General features: G+C 41.2%; 1 protein-coding gene across 1 annotated transcript in view; it reads right to left on the bottom strand.

The window, feature by feature from the left end:
* Window positions 1-530: 530 nt before the first annotated feature.
* NDUFA9 (NADH:ubiquinone oxidoreductase subunit A9) overlaps window positions 531-14,108 on the bottom strand; it is a 36,689-nt gene continuing 23,111 nt past the window's right edge. Inside the window, exons 7-11 of the mRNA XM_003988290.5 lie at window positions 11,983-12,050; window positions 10,793-10,869; window positions 6,332-6,427; window positions 3,644-3,710; window positions 531-826 (exon numbers count right to left, since the gene is read on the bottom strand). Coding sequence (XP_003988339.1) covers window positions 656-826; window positions 3,644-3,710; window positions 6,332-6,427; window positions 10,793-10,869; window positions 11,983-12,050 — 479 coding nt within the window. The 3' untranslated portion in view covers window positions 531-655. The remainder of the gene's footprint in view (window positions 827-3,643; window positions 3,711-6,331; window positions 6,428-10,792; window positions 10,870-11,982; window positions 12,051-14,108) is intronic.

The raw sequence follows: 14,108 nt of genomic DNA, 5'->3' as shown, positions 1-14,108 counted from the left end.
CCATGGCACTTCCTCTGCATGGGAGAAAATCCATCCACAACCATTATCTGAAATCACCTAGATGTCGTCCAAACAGCAGTGGGACAGAGGCCTCAGGGAGTTCAGATCCAAGCAGAGGACTATGGAATTACCGCAAGCAGTTTGAGAACCCATATCTACAGACCATGTTTTTACACGTACCGACTATTTTTAAGTGCATGTGGATGTCATTAAGACACATTTTTTTAAATACCTTGTGGAATAAGTTCGGATTAGTTATGGGGCACTAGATATTTTCTCAACTAATGGATGTTAAAAAGACAATCACATATCACTTGGGGTGATCACACTATCTTAACATTAAAAAGGGGTCCTCATCTTCCAAAACATATGCCAGAAATAGCCTGACATAGAGAAACTCAAATCCTTCCATATTTCAGAGAATAAGTAACATATGTCATTAAATACATATATTTAAAGAAACTGTGTTCAAATTCTAAATGACTGAATTTTTCATTTTATAAGCCAAGAAAGAAAGGGCTGCAGCAGAATTTAACCTCAGATGGTTTAATAGAGTCATCACATTCACTATGTACAGGATTCTCCGAAGAAAGTGGGCCGGTCGCTTGCCGGGTGACCCAACCAGCACCAAAACCCCAGAGCAGCTCAGGGGCCGCTAGAAGGTGACAGTCTTGGCCGGCTTCACGTCTTCAATTTCAGACGACAGCCAACGGTATGTACGATGGCGCCGCAGCACCTCAATGGCCTTGAGTTCCAGCGGTGTTGCCTGAATTCCGAGGTCCTCCAAGCCGGGCAGGTGTGGCAATACCATGTCTGTGATGTGAAGCTTTGGACAGACAGAACCACAGAGAACACTGAAAACTGACCCAAACATGAAGTGCTATCCCACCAACACTTCAACACTCAAGCTGGCCTGAGTCCCATTACCGAGACTTGTTTTCAAAGGATACATGGCTGTTTTTGGTTCCTGGACCTCACTAAAAGCAGACCACAGAGAAAGACTGGAAGTGGGGAAAAAAGGCAAGGTCACCATACAGCAGCACAAAGGTCCCCAGCACAACCCATGAGCGCAGAACACTGGCTCTAGATGAGCCATTCTACAGACTGAAACAGAAATCAATCTGCAATGGAGATGCGCCAGTCACCATTGTCAGGGTTGCTTTACAGGAGGTTCAGGAAGAAAATAAAGTAGGGGCAAATGCAGAACTAGCCCATTCCCCAATTCTCCTTTCTGCTTCTGTTTTCACTCCTGAATTCGGGAGATAATTAGCATTTGTTCCTTGCTCATTAAGGGATAATCCATTAACCTTTGTGCTCCTGCTATACTTAGTCTGGTAGACTGATGCTCACCACAGATCTAAAACACCAAACCCATCTTGTTTGTAGAGAAGGAGTTGGAAGACTTCCATGATCCTAGACCATCCAAAAGCGTATGAAGACAATCAATCTGCATATAAAGCAGCATGCCCCTTCACCCACCTGACAAAGTCTGCAATCCTTCTACTAGGGTGCTGTGAGACAGCCTCCAAACCAAATCCAAAGCCCATTCAGCCTACTGTATCAACACCGGCTCCATTATCAGTGTAAGAGGCACATTAGCATAAGATACACTGAAGTGCTCTGACAGTCAGTCCTCCAGTCCCATCTGTCATGAACGTAGACGGGATAGATCTTCTTTCCAGACACAGCGTGTCAGAGGGGAGGATAATGCCTGCCCATTCACATCTGTTTCCTGAAGACTGTTTTCTCATCTTGTCTGCATTTTAAGTTTTAGGTAACATTCAGAGGATAATTTGACTGTTCTGGTTGAGAAACGGTCAACAGGCCTTCAAAAGTAGAGATAGTATCGTATTTTCATTTTATTTCATGTCCTCCCTAGAAACACTTCTACACACAGTGAGAAAGACTAGCATGGGAGACAGCAAGACAGGAAGAGCCAGAGCTCTGGAGTCCAACTCAATGTAGAGGGACAAGAGAGGCAGCCAGACACTAGTCAAGAGACTGAGAAAAGATGGGCACCTGGGTGGCTTGGTCGGTTAAACATCCAACTCTTTGTTTCAGCTCAGGACATGATCTCATGGTTCGTGAGTTCAAGGCCTGCATTGGGCTGGGCTCTGTGCTGAAAGTGTGGAGCCTGCTTGGGATTCTCTCTCTCTGTCTCTCTCAGAGCTTGTTTGGGAGTCTCTCTCTCTCTCTCTCTCTCTCTCTCTCAAAATAAATACATAAACCTTAAAAAAATATTTAAAAAAATAAGAGAATGAGAAAGAAATAACCAACCGAGTTGGATTACAGCGGGCAGAGTGGAGACCTTTCTTACCTTTCTGGAAGATGAAAATGTTCACTACTATTACACGCATTTTCAGCATAAAAAGTTGAAGAAAAATAAAAGGCAGGGAGAGGCAGGAGTAGTAACATCTGGCATGTATTCTGAGGGCTGCCTGAATAATACTTGCTGATGGTCTACAGCTGTGCTGCCCAGTACAGTAGCCACTGGCCAAATGTGGTAATTCTCATTTATACTTAAATTAATTAAAGTAAATAAATTTCAAATCTTCTTTCTGCAGCTGCATTAGCCATATTTCAAATGTTCAACAGTCACATGCTGCTAGGGGTTATGTTTTGAACATTGTAGATTCTAAACCATTTCCATCACTGCAGAGAGTTATATTGGACAATACTGGTTTAGATCCAGAAAAAGAAAGGAATAAACTGGGGGAGAATGCCTAGGTTTCTGGCTTGAGTAACAGAGAGAAGAGTGACCTCGTTAATTAAGATGAGGGAAGCCAGGAGAGAAGCAGGTTTGCACTTCTATTTGTGGACACGTTCAGTTTCAGAAAACTGTAATATACCCAAATACATGGAAGAGTCTGCAGCTGGGTAGGGTAGGGGCGCAATTCAAGGCTGGAGATAAAAATGCAGCCACGAGCTTACAGACAGCAGCTGGAGCATGGGATGAGCTGAAGGTTGCTCAGAGGATGAGCAAAAATACAAAGGGCTGAGGGCAGAGCTCGTGGGTCCCCCAGCGTGTACAGATCAGGGAAGAGAGGGTAAGTCAGGAAGAGAAACCGAAAAGCATGGCCTAGTGAGAGGAGGAAAAGCAAGGGAACATGGAGATGGCCAGAAAACAGATTGGCAGCCAGGGGTTCAAGGAGAGAAGGGGTGATCATAGGTAATCTTGCAAAGAGCAGTTTGTGGGGGAGAAACGGGTATAAAAGCTTGAATGGAGTGGGCTCTTGCTGAGGTTAACAGCAGGAATAGACAGCTCTCCTGAAGGGCTATGACTAAAAGGGACCCAGACAAACAGGACGGTAGCCAGAAGGGACATGAGGGAGGGGAGGGTTTTGTCTTTAAAAAAATGGAGCACTAAAGGCATGTTTGTGTGCCGTTGGGTATGCTCCAGCAGAGAAGGAAATCAGATCACATCCCAGAGAAGCTTGGGGAGGACGCACGCACTGGAGCAGGCCAAGACAGCGTGAGGTACAAGGCCCAAGCCACGGGGCTGGCCTCAGACAGGATAACAGACAAGAGCATGAAAATAACCCATGCCAGCAAGCAAACAACAATCGGTTCTAAGTCCTCCAACTCTGCAGCTCTCGGCCCGGCACCTGCCCACCAGGCAGATGTTCACCACACTCACACTCACCCGCTCCACTTTATCCCTCGTTGTCCAGGGCTCAAACGGACTCATTTCAAAGAGTCGTGCTACCCACCTGGAAAAAGGAATAAATAGGGCATATGTGGTAAGCATCTCCATAGCCAATACTCAAGCGAGCCTGCAAGAAGCAAAAGGAGAGACGCTGCTGTAGAGACAGGAGTTCACTGATTTTTTGGGTGTTTTGTTTTTTGTGTTTTTTGTTTTGTTTTGTTTTTTAAAGAAAATAGCCAACATCCTGGCACCACTACCTGTGAGGTTCCCCTCCCTTTCAAGCTACCCCAGCCTGACTGCCGTAACTCGTGGCACTCCTTACTCTTCATGAAGGATACAACAAATCTGAAATGAAAACTAAAATAAAGCCATTACTATGAACAAAACAAAAACTATCCAATGTTCAAATCTTATTTAACTTATCTAATCTAATTTAAACCTCAAACATTCACATATGCTTCTGTTAAGAATGCAGGGCAAGCTGAGTACTATGCTAGATGTAAACTGTAATACTTAAAAGCAGGCCCCCCCCCCAAAGGAACCAAAAGAATTCAAAAGTAAGGAGAAGCCTAAGATGTAGGGTGCAAACCAGGAAGCCACCCAGGACAGGAGAGCTGCCGGCCTCAATTAGTGCCATCTCTCCACTCTTAGTCAAAATAGAGCTCTCCTTATCTCTGCCACCGAGATCCTGTCAAGTACACTCAGGGCAGTGGGTTTCAGCTATCGTCGAGGCCCCCAGGAATTCCCCAGGGCCCCCACAGAGAACTGGGCCACAGGCTGGGAGTCCATGCTTGGAGTATCACCTGTCAGTACAGCCAGACCAGCTCTGCTTTTATCTGATTGACCCAGTGGGCCTTCAGTGGGTCACAGAACACGGGGTTCCAGAGCTTTTTAAAAACTTAACATCATTCCAATGTGCATAAAAAAATGAAAAAGGAAGCTGAAGATTGGCCAAAATTTCTCCAGGAACATATAAAACCTCAGATTCCAGACCACGTGTCCCAGTGGCAGAAAAGGGCACTTTACTGGGCTACCACAGCTTAATTAAAACTCTCGGACAAACCTTCGACTGTCTGTGCTCTGCTTCTACGCTGACAGACGACTTCCGCTGTCTATTTCTGTGTCCCCAGTGGGCCACTCCGTGTGCATACGCCAAATCCAGCTGAAGGTAACTCTCAATTTCATGCATTCCCGAGGAGACAGTGCCCGGCAATCTGGCTGACACCCCTGCTCTGTGCCGAAGCCGCTGACATAAGTGACCTCACCACCAACCCCAGTGGACATTTGTAAGTCCTTTACCTCATGTGACTTTTCTGCAGCATTTCATCACACAAATACTGACAGAGCGCCTCCTGTGTGTCAAGTACTGTTCTGGGTGCAGGAGATACAGATGTGAAGAAACAGCCAGGCTCCCCTTCTTGAAACAGTCATTTCCTCTTTAAAACACCCCCTTCCATTTGGTTTCTAGGCTTCCAAACACTCTACTTGTTTCACTTAAATGTCTGAATACTCATTTTGGGCCTTTCGGTAAATTCCTCTCACCCTGCAGGTCCTCCAAATGGCAGTATTCTCTAAGCTACATCCTCAACCCTCCTCCTTCACATACGTTATGTGCTCTTCCCTACTGATATCAGTCACTGAGTATCAAATGAGAATGAAGTAGGCAGCTTGAAAGACAGAACACTCTCAATAAATATTATCATCACACTGCATTCTACTTTTCTGACACCTCTGTTTGGTCATAAGCTTTCTGAGGGTTTAGTATAATATCTTGAGTTCCTAGTGCACTGCCTAAGACATAGGACGCATTTCATAAATATTTGCTGAATGAATGCAGGGGTGAACTGCCATGTTGGTTTATAAGTCAATCTCTGGCATGGGGTACCTAGGTGGCTCAGTCGGTTGAGCGTCCGACTCTTGATTTGGGCCCAGGTATGATCCCAGGGTCATGGGATCGAGACCTGTGTTGGGCTCCGCACTGAGTGTGGAGCTTGCTTAACATTCGTTCTTTCTCTCTCCCTCTGCCCCTCTCCCTTGCTCGCATGCTCTCTCTGTCTCTCTAAAAATAAAAAAATACATAAAATAAAAATGGAAAAAATTTTTGAAAAGTCAATCTCTGGCAGACTGGATTTGAAAGTCTCCCTGACCGGACCACTGTTAAGTGACATAATTCTGAGATCCTAAACCTGCAAAAGGAAGAAGTGAACCAAGAAGCAGGGCAAGAAGAAAGAAGATAAGGCGACCACAAGGCCAAATCAACCTGGCTTCTTCCCCTTCCCCCAACTACATGATCAGACTGGTTTAATAAAGAAGGATCCCCTTTCGACGTCTGGGTGAGTGGTATGAAACAGACGGAAATCTCATTGGTCCTTTACACAACCTCCTAAGCAAGACACTTCTACAAATTAACTAAGTGGTTTCTATGGAGAGAATTTGAAGAACTATAGATTTTACCTCTCGACTACATTGTACTTCTCATCCACAGTAATCCACACTCCCTTTCTTAGACACCTCTGGTTCCATCCTAGACTAAAATCAAGACATCAGGAGCACCACCTACTTAGAGATTCAGAGACTCCACTGTAATGAACATACTCCCTAATAACCCTAAGTGAGAGAGCATTACAAACAAATGTATCAAGTTAGGTCTATTTTAGAAGGCATAAAAAGAAGCACTTTACTTACTGATAGGCAAAATGTGGCAGAGGGTACGGGAGGAAAGGTCTGTGAGCCATAGCAAAGACATACTGCACCAGGTCAAAAAGGAGGTACCGACTGGGCCTACAAAAAGAAAATTCATAGTTCTTCAAATTATTTGCTCCTTACAAACTTTCTTCCTAAATTTAACAAAATAACATTTTCTCAGTGAAAGAGGAAACACATAGGCACTGAAGTAAATACAGATTAGTACAAAGAAAAATCAACCATAATCCCAAAGTTAGTATGTTTATATATCCTTATTTCTCATCCCCTTACATACACACGATTTTATTTTTATAAATGTAAGATTGCACAGGCATCCTATTCTGTAATGTCTTTTTCATTTAACATTATCATGGTCACTTTTCTGTGTCTCTCCATATTCTAGTGTATGTTTAACGACTGCATATATTGCAATGCGTGTAGTTGTAACTATTCGATAAATTCCCAAGTTGAGGGATATCTAAGATATTAAAAATATTTTTTCTCTACAAGATAATAACTTAATGAACATTCCCGCAGTAAATATTTGTACTTATCCAGAATTATGTATTTGTAATATATTCTAGAGGTGGAACTGGCTCAAAATATGCTTGGAAATCTTAAGGCTTTTACTGATACTTCCAAACTGCCTTCCAGAAAGGTCATATTAATTCGCATAAGATGCTACTAGCCCCCTTACCAACAATGAGGTTAGTCATAAAAAATAGGCAAACAAAACTTTGCCGATCTGCGAGGTAAGAAAAGTACCTCAACCTTTTAATTTGTGTTAACTTTCACTCTAGAGATTAAGTTTTTTTCTATAGGTTTGGCTACTTACGCTTCTTTCTTTTCTCTCTTTTCTCCTAAAGTCCCGTCTATAAAGAATAATTTGTAAGAATTCTTCACATTTTAATGACATAGTTGGAAATATTTTTTACTGTTTGTATTTTGCTTTGTAATGTTTTGTGGCATACATAAGTTTAAACATTTCACTTAAGCAAAAGTTCTGATTTATGATTTGCCTTTATAGTTAGAAAATCCCTCTACTGTCACCAGTGACATAAATTTCCACGTATTTTTTTGTAATGCTCTTGGGGTTCTTTAATCCATAATTTTGTGGATAACGTATTTTTATATTGATATAAGGAAAAGATGTAACAATGTTTATTGACTGATCTACCCTTTCCCCATATTCTGAAATGTCACCCTATCACATACTATATTCTTACATATATTTGAGATGGCTTCTGGACCTTCTATTCTATTCCACAAATCTGAATAGTTTTGTACTGGTACAACCTAGCTTTAATAATTATTATTGTTTATAATATATTTTAGTATCTCTTCACCCATTTTCCTAGTCCCCTTTGCCTCAAAAAGCCTGTGAGAGCTGAGAGCTGAATTCACACAATTCAGTGAGAAACTCAACATTCTGACATTTTAGCAAACAAAAACAAAAACAAAAAACATGAAAATGTCAGCTAGGGGAACATCAGACCAAGCCCTCAAACAGCATCCTTCGAGTACCAGAAGGACGTGTAAGGATCACTGTTCAGCACGCATGCTATGCCAAAAAACAATCTGTAATCTTTACAACAACAGGCAATACTGGTATCATGGGTAAACTAATTACACATAATGTACTTGCTCTTGTCCCCCAGCCGCCTCTCCACTATACTAGCGCAGCAAAGTCCCTCCTCTGGTTCAAGCGAGTATCTGCCTTCTTTGTGCCTGAACCACCAGCAAGATGGAGTTGCAGAGAAAATAACAGCTGGGCCACCTGGCTTCACCTATGTTTCTGATCACTAACTTCAAATGGAAGACTCAGTTCTGCTTTGCAACCCTGCCATGCTCTCCTAAGAGGTGTTTGTCCATTCTACCAGAGAATACCTCCTATCTTCAACTCGGTCCTCAAATTTTCCACAGACCTCTCTCACCCACCCCATCCTGCCTTTTAGCCGATGATCTCACCCACCATTTGTCTTTTCATCATTTTCTTAATGGTGCCTTCTGAAGTACAAAAGTTTCCCATTTTGGTGCAGTCTAACATCAATTTTTCCTTTTACAAAGTATGCTTTTGATATCACATCTAAAAAATCTCTGCCTAACCCAAGGTCTAGAACATTATTTTTCTTCCAAAAGTTTTTTTAGTTTTAACTCTTACATTTAGGTCTCTGATATATTTTGAGTTAATGTTTTCAGGTATTTTGTGAAATTAAGGGCCTATGTTCATCCTTTGGCATGTGGATTTCCCAGGACCACCTGTTGAAAAGACCATCCTTTCCCCACTGAAGTGTCATGACAGTTCTGTTAAAAATCAAACATCCATAAACACAAAGGCTGATTTCTAGACTATCTAGACTATTGATTCAGTTTAGTTAGAATAGAATATTCTTATGCCAGCATCACACTGTCTGGATAACTCTGGTTTGAGAGTTAAGTTCTGAAATTAAGAAACCTAAGTGCTCCAACTTTATTCTTCTTTGTCAAAATGGTTTTGGCTGTTGTGGATCTTTGCATTTCCATATAAATTTAGAATTACTTTGTCAATTTCTGAAAAAAAAAAAAAAAAAAAAAAACAAAAAACCCTGCTGGAATTTGGATAGGACTGGCTTGAGTAGAGAGATCAATTTGGGGAAAGTTTCCATGTTAATAATATTGGCTCTTCCAGTCCATGAACATAAGATGTCTTTCCATTCATTTAACTCCTCTTTAATTTCCCTCAGCAATGTTTTGTAATTTTCTGGATACTGGTCTTATATTTGTTAAATTTATACCTAAATACTTTATTCTTTTGACGTTACTGTGAATACAATTATTTTCTTAGTTTTATTTTCAGATCGTTTATTTGCAAATATATGGAAACTGAGTTTTATATCTGATCCTGTACCTTGTGACCTCACTGAATTTGTGAATTAGTGCTCCCAGCTTTATGTGTATTATCAATAGGTACCTAATAAATGAATGACAGAATGGACCAACATCATAAAATTAATAACTATGAAAAAACTAGGAGCAAAATTTAAGGTCTTATGCCTCTTTGCATTAGCCTCAAAGTGTCTGAGAAATAAGCAAAGTTTTCCTCTGCGTTGACGAGACAAAAAGAGAAATGCAGACACATATCCAGTTTCACACACACAAAAAAATGCCTGTGTTTCCATGTGTGCCAAACAACTATGACGCAATGCAGCCCAGCCAATGACCGTACTGGAGGGGGCTGGGGAGCGGTAAAGAGGAAACCGGTTAACTCATCACAGAGCTATTTCTACAGAGTAGGAAGCAAAGTCTGTAAAGCCATTTCTGTTCTTCTCTTCTCTAGAATCCTAGTCTAAGTACCTCTTGACTAGAGCCCGATGGCTTGAGGCTAGTGATGTATGGGCTCTGCGCTGAACACACTTTGTGACTAATTCTCCTAGAGTATGTAACTAATTGCACTGAACTAGGGAACTCAAAGAGAGGCCTAGCCTGCAGCCACTAGATTCAGAAATACAATACAATCATTTGCACTGACAAAAATTTTACTAAATGAAATCTATAATAATAGTGAAACATAACAATGTATGAATTCACAATCCTGGGAATGTATACTATGCCTCCTGGCTTAGAGAGAAACGTGTCTTTTCTCTGGAAACAAATATTTCCTAGGAATTAAAGTTATCACTTAATTGTTGAATCAGATCTCCACCTTTCATGGAACATCAGGTGTCATTAGCTTGCTTCACTGAATGACGGGGTTCTGGGCCAATTATTAAGTGGATTTGGTACTTTTCGGTTTGGCAGACTGAGTCTTAATTTTTTAGTCTTAGTTAAGCCAGAAAAAAGGTCCTAAACTCAGCTGTGACAAAATTTAATAAAATCAGGTAAGTTATACAGTTTAACTGTTTTCTATCTGTCCTAAGTGCAAAGACAGCATACCATAAATGATCAGTCTTGTGCAGCACTAACAACTGTATCGTAAACCAGGCCATTTCCAACCTTTGGGGGACACTGCAACACTCTATCGAAAGCAATTTGATTTTGCAACTGCACTTACTCCCTAAAAGTGTTCTGCTTGTGTTTCTGAATTTATAGTAACATCCTTTATTAAAAACATCACTGGAGTAGTACAAAAACATCCTTGGTAATCACTGGACTAAGTATATGTAATATACTAGGGCAGTTGGTGCTCAGACTTTGGTTGACAGAAAAATCACTTATTAAATCCGATTCGGTGGTTCACTCAAATCCTGATGCAACAGAACCATTCAGGAGATCCTGACAGTGGTAGCTTTTGGACAGCTCTTTGAGACACAATGGCTTCAGGGCTAAGGGAATAAAATTTCTGGAATAAAAATAGTTGAACAAAGACACTAAAAATGCAACAAATACATCTGTTAGTAGTAGGTTTAGATCTTATTGTTCCTGTAAATCATTACAATTCATTCATTTTAACAGGTAGTTTAAAGTCAAACTCTAGCCACCTACCCAACAAAGGCAAAAGATTTCCCTCTGGCATCTGGATCCTTAATGGCATTAACAATTCCTTTTGATACATCTACAACCTATAAGAAATTGTAACACATGTTTAAGCAATCCTTGAAAGAGAGAAACAGAGAGATGGGAGAGGGAGGGAGGGGGGGAAAGAAGGGAGGGAGGTCAGAAAACAGGCCACAACAATCACAACCAAAAAAAAAAAAAGATAAAATGGCATTGTCTGTTTCCAGAAAGCCCCTTAAAGAACCCACTCCTCAAAAGCTCAAATGATCTGCACATTGGAAGGTTCACCTATATATTTTTTCTAGTCAGAGCACATTCATGCTCAGGCGGCTGTCGAGGCCGTCTGATTTGACTTTGCCTACCATCTCTGCAATCTCACACCTTACCACTTGTTCCTCTAACGCTGTTACCATGCTATCACAAACAAGTAGGCTGAATCCCATGGAACTGCCAACATTCTACCATTTTGCCTTTCCAAAATAATACTTTTATATGGTTTCAGATCCCATGGTTTTCAACTGGGGGCGATTTTGGCTCCCAGGGGACCTTGGCAAATGCCTGGAGACATTTTTCGTTGTCACAACTGGGGAGGTAGTGCTACTGCCATCTGGTGGCTAGGAATGCTGCTAACCATTCTACAACAGTCCCTCTGACAAACGATTATCTGGCCCAAACTGTCAATACTGCCAGATGAGAAACCCTGATTCAACATAATATGGAACCCAACACGCTCTCTCCTCTGGGCCCCTGTACACGCTGTTCCCTCTGCATGAAATATTCTTGCCCAACCCCCTCATTTCCTCTGGGAGGCTGTGCCTGACCCTCAAGTCTGGATTAGGTGTCCTATATAAATCCTCTCCCTATCATAGCACTTACCACATTGCACGGCAACTGCTTTGCTAGCCTACCCTTCCAGCCTGGGGATAGCAATGTGTGTCTAGTTCATACCTCTATATGCCCAGTGACAGGTACAGCGTGCCTAGTACACTCAACGTATTTTCTTAAATGAGCAAACAAGTGAACACACAGAGAATACATGTAGCTCTTAAGTAAACTGAGAGGCAAGCAGTTGATGCAAGCTGAAAAGAAGAATGATGGAGTTACAGGATTAAGATAAAACCAGAATACTATGACCTGACTCTGAATCCAGCCAAAGCCCCTCCACCCAGGGTACTTACATAGACTGGTTGTTTCACTGTCTTCTTGCCCAAGGAAATAAGAGGTACACCACCAAACCAACGGATATCTGGCAGAAGAATGAGAAGTATTCTTAGAAGGCCTAAGGTCCTAGAAGACCCCCCCAATCTCCAGGTGCTCCAGGTTAGCATAATCAAGTGACTGAAGTAATGGAATAGATGTAGCTGACTTTGAGAGAGCTAGTCGGCAGTCACTTGTTTTTCAGATAACAAAGATGGAAAGTAAAAAAGCCAAATCTTTAAGAACATGGACAGCAAGGGAAAGTGGTCAAATGGCTTGGCCACTTGATGCATGGCCACTCCCAAGACTGGAGTCTAAACTGCACCCCATACTAAGGAGGCACATAGGAATCAATAGATCAGCGGCACAACATAGGAAACCCAGAAAAAGACCCTGGGTTTTTAGTATGGGAATTTAGTAAATGATGAATGCATTACCACAAATATGTGAGAAATGGAAAGATTATTTATACTACATGGTGCTGAGACAATTACTCTACTTATTGGGGAAAAAGAAAGGGAGGGAGAAAAGCCTCATCTCTTACCATAAACCAAAGTAGATTAAATGTAAAGATAAAAAAAAAACCTTATAAAAAAATTTTAAGGTAAACATTATTTATAAGAGCATCAAAAAGAATACAACACTCAAGAATAAACTTAATCAAGTTGGCTAAAGACTTGCACGCTGAATACTAGAAAACACTGCTGAAAGAAATTAGTAAGTCACAAACAAACAGAAACACATCTCACGTGGAAGACAATACTGTTAAGATATCAAACTACCCACAGAATCTACAGAGCTAATGCAGTCCCTGTCAAAATCCCAATGGTGTATTCTGCAAAGTACACAAAACTACACCTTAAAATTTATATGGAATCTTCAGAGACCCCAAATAGCCAAAACTATCTTTTTGTTTTGGTATTTTTTTTCAATGAAATTTATTGTCAAATTGGTTTCCATACAACACCCAGTGCTCATCCCAAAAGGTGCCCTCCTCAGTGTCCATCACCCACTTTCCCCTCCCTCCCACCCTCCATCAACCCTCAGCTTATTCTCGGTTTTTAAGAGTCTCTTATGGTTTGGCTCCCTCCCTTTCTTTTTTTTTTCCTCCCTTCCCCTCCCCCATGGTCTTCTGTTAAGTTTCTCAGGATCCACATAATAATAAAAACATATGGTACCTTTCTCTGCCTGACTTATTTCACTTAGCATAACACTCTCCAGTTCCATCCACGTTGATACAAATGGCCAGATTTCATTCTTTCTTATTGCCAAGTAGTATTCCATTGGACAGCTTCTTTATCCATTCATCAGTTGATGGACATTTAGGCTCTTTCCATAATTTGGCGATTGTTGAAAGTGCTGCTATAAACATTGGGGTACAAGTGCCCCTATGCATCAGCACTCCTGTATCCCTTGGGTAAATTCCTAGCAGTACTATTGCTGGGTCATAGGATAGATCTATTTTTAATTTTCTGAGGAACCTCCACACTGTTTTCCAGAGCGGCTGCACCAGTTTGCATTTCCACCACAGTGCAAGAGGGTTCCTGTTTCTCCACAACCTCTCCAGCATCTATATTCTCCTGATTTGTTCATTTTAGCCACTCTGACCGGCATGAGGTGGTATCTCAGTGTGGTTTTGATTTGTATTTCCCTGATGAGGAGTAATGTTGAGCATCTTTTCATGTGCCTGTTTAGTCAAAACTATCTTGAGAAAAAAAAGTTGGAGGTCTCATACCTCTTGATTTCAAAACTTACTACAGAGCTATAGTTATCAGAGATCAAAACAGTGGCATAAAGATAGACATATAAACCAGTGGAATAGAACAGATACAAATAACCTTTATATGTATGGTCAAATGAATTTTTTGGACATGGAACCAAAACCATTCAACAGGGAAATGACAGTGTTTTCAACAAATGATGCTGGGAGAACTGAATATCCACATATAAAAGAATGAAGTTGGATCCTTACCTTCCATCATACACAAAAATGAACTCAAGATGGATCAAAGACTTAAACATAAGAGCTATAACTACAAAATCCCTAAGGAAATATGGGAGAAAGCTTCATGACACTGGACTCAGCAATGATTTCTTGACTATGATA

Source organism: Felis catus, chromosome B4, assembly GCF_018350175.1.
Source record: "Felis catus isolate Fca126 chromosome B4, F.catus_Fca126_mat1.0, whole genome shotgun sequence".
Lineage (NCBI taxonomy): Eukaryota > Metazoa > Chordata > Mammalia > Carnivora > Felidae > Felis > Felis catus.
Note: the sequence above shows the minus strand (reverse complement) of the source record. Positions and strands in the feature narration are given on the sequence as shown.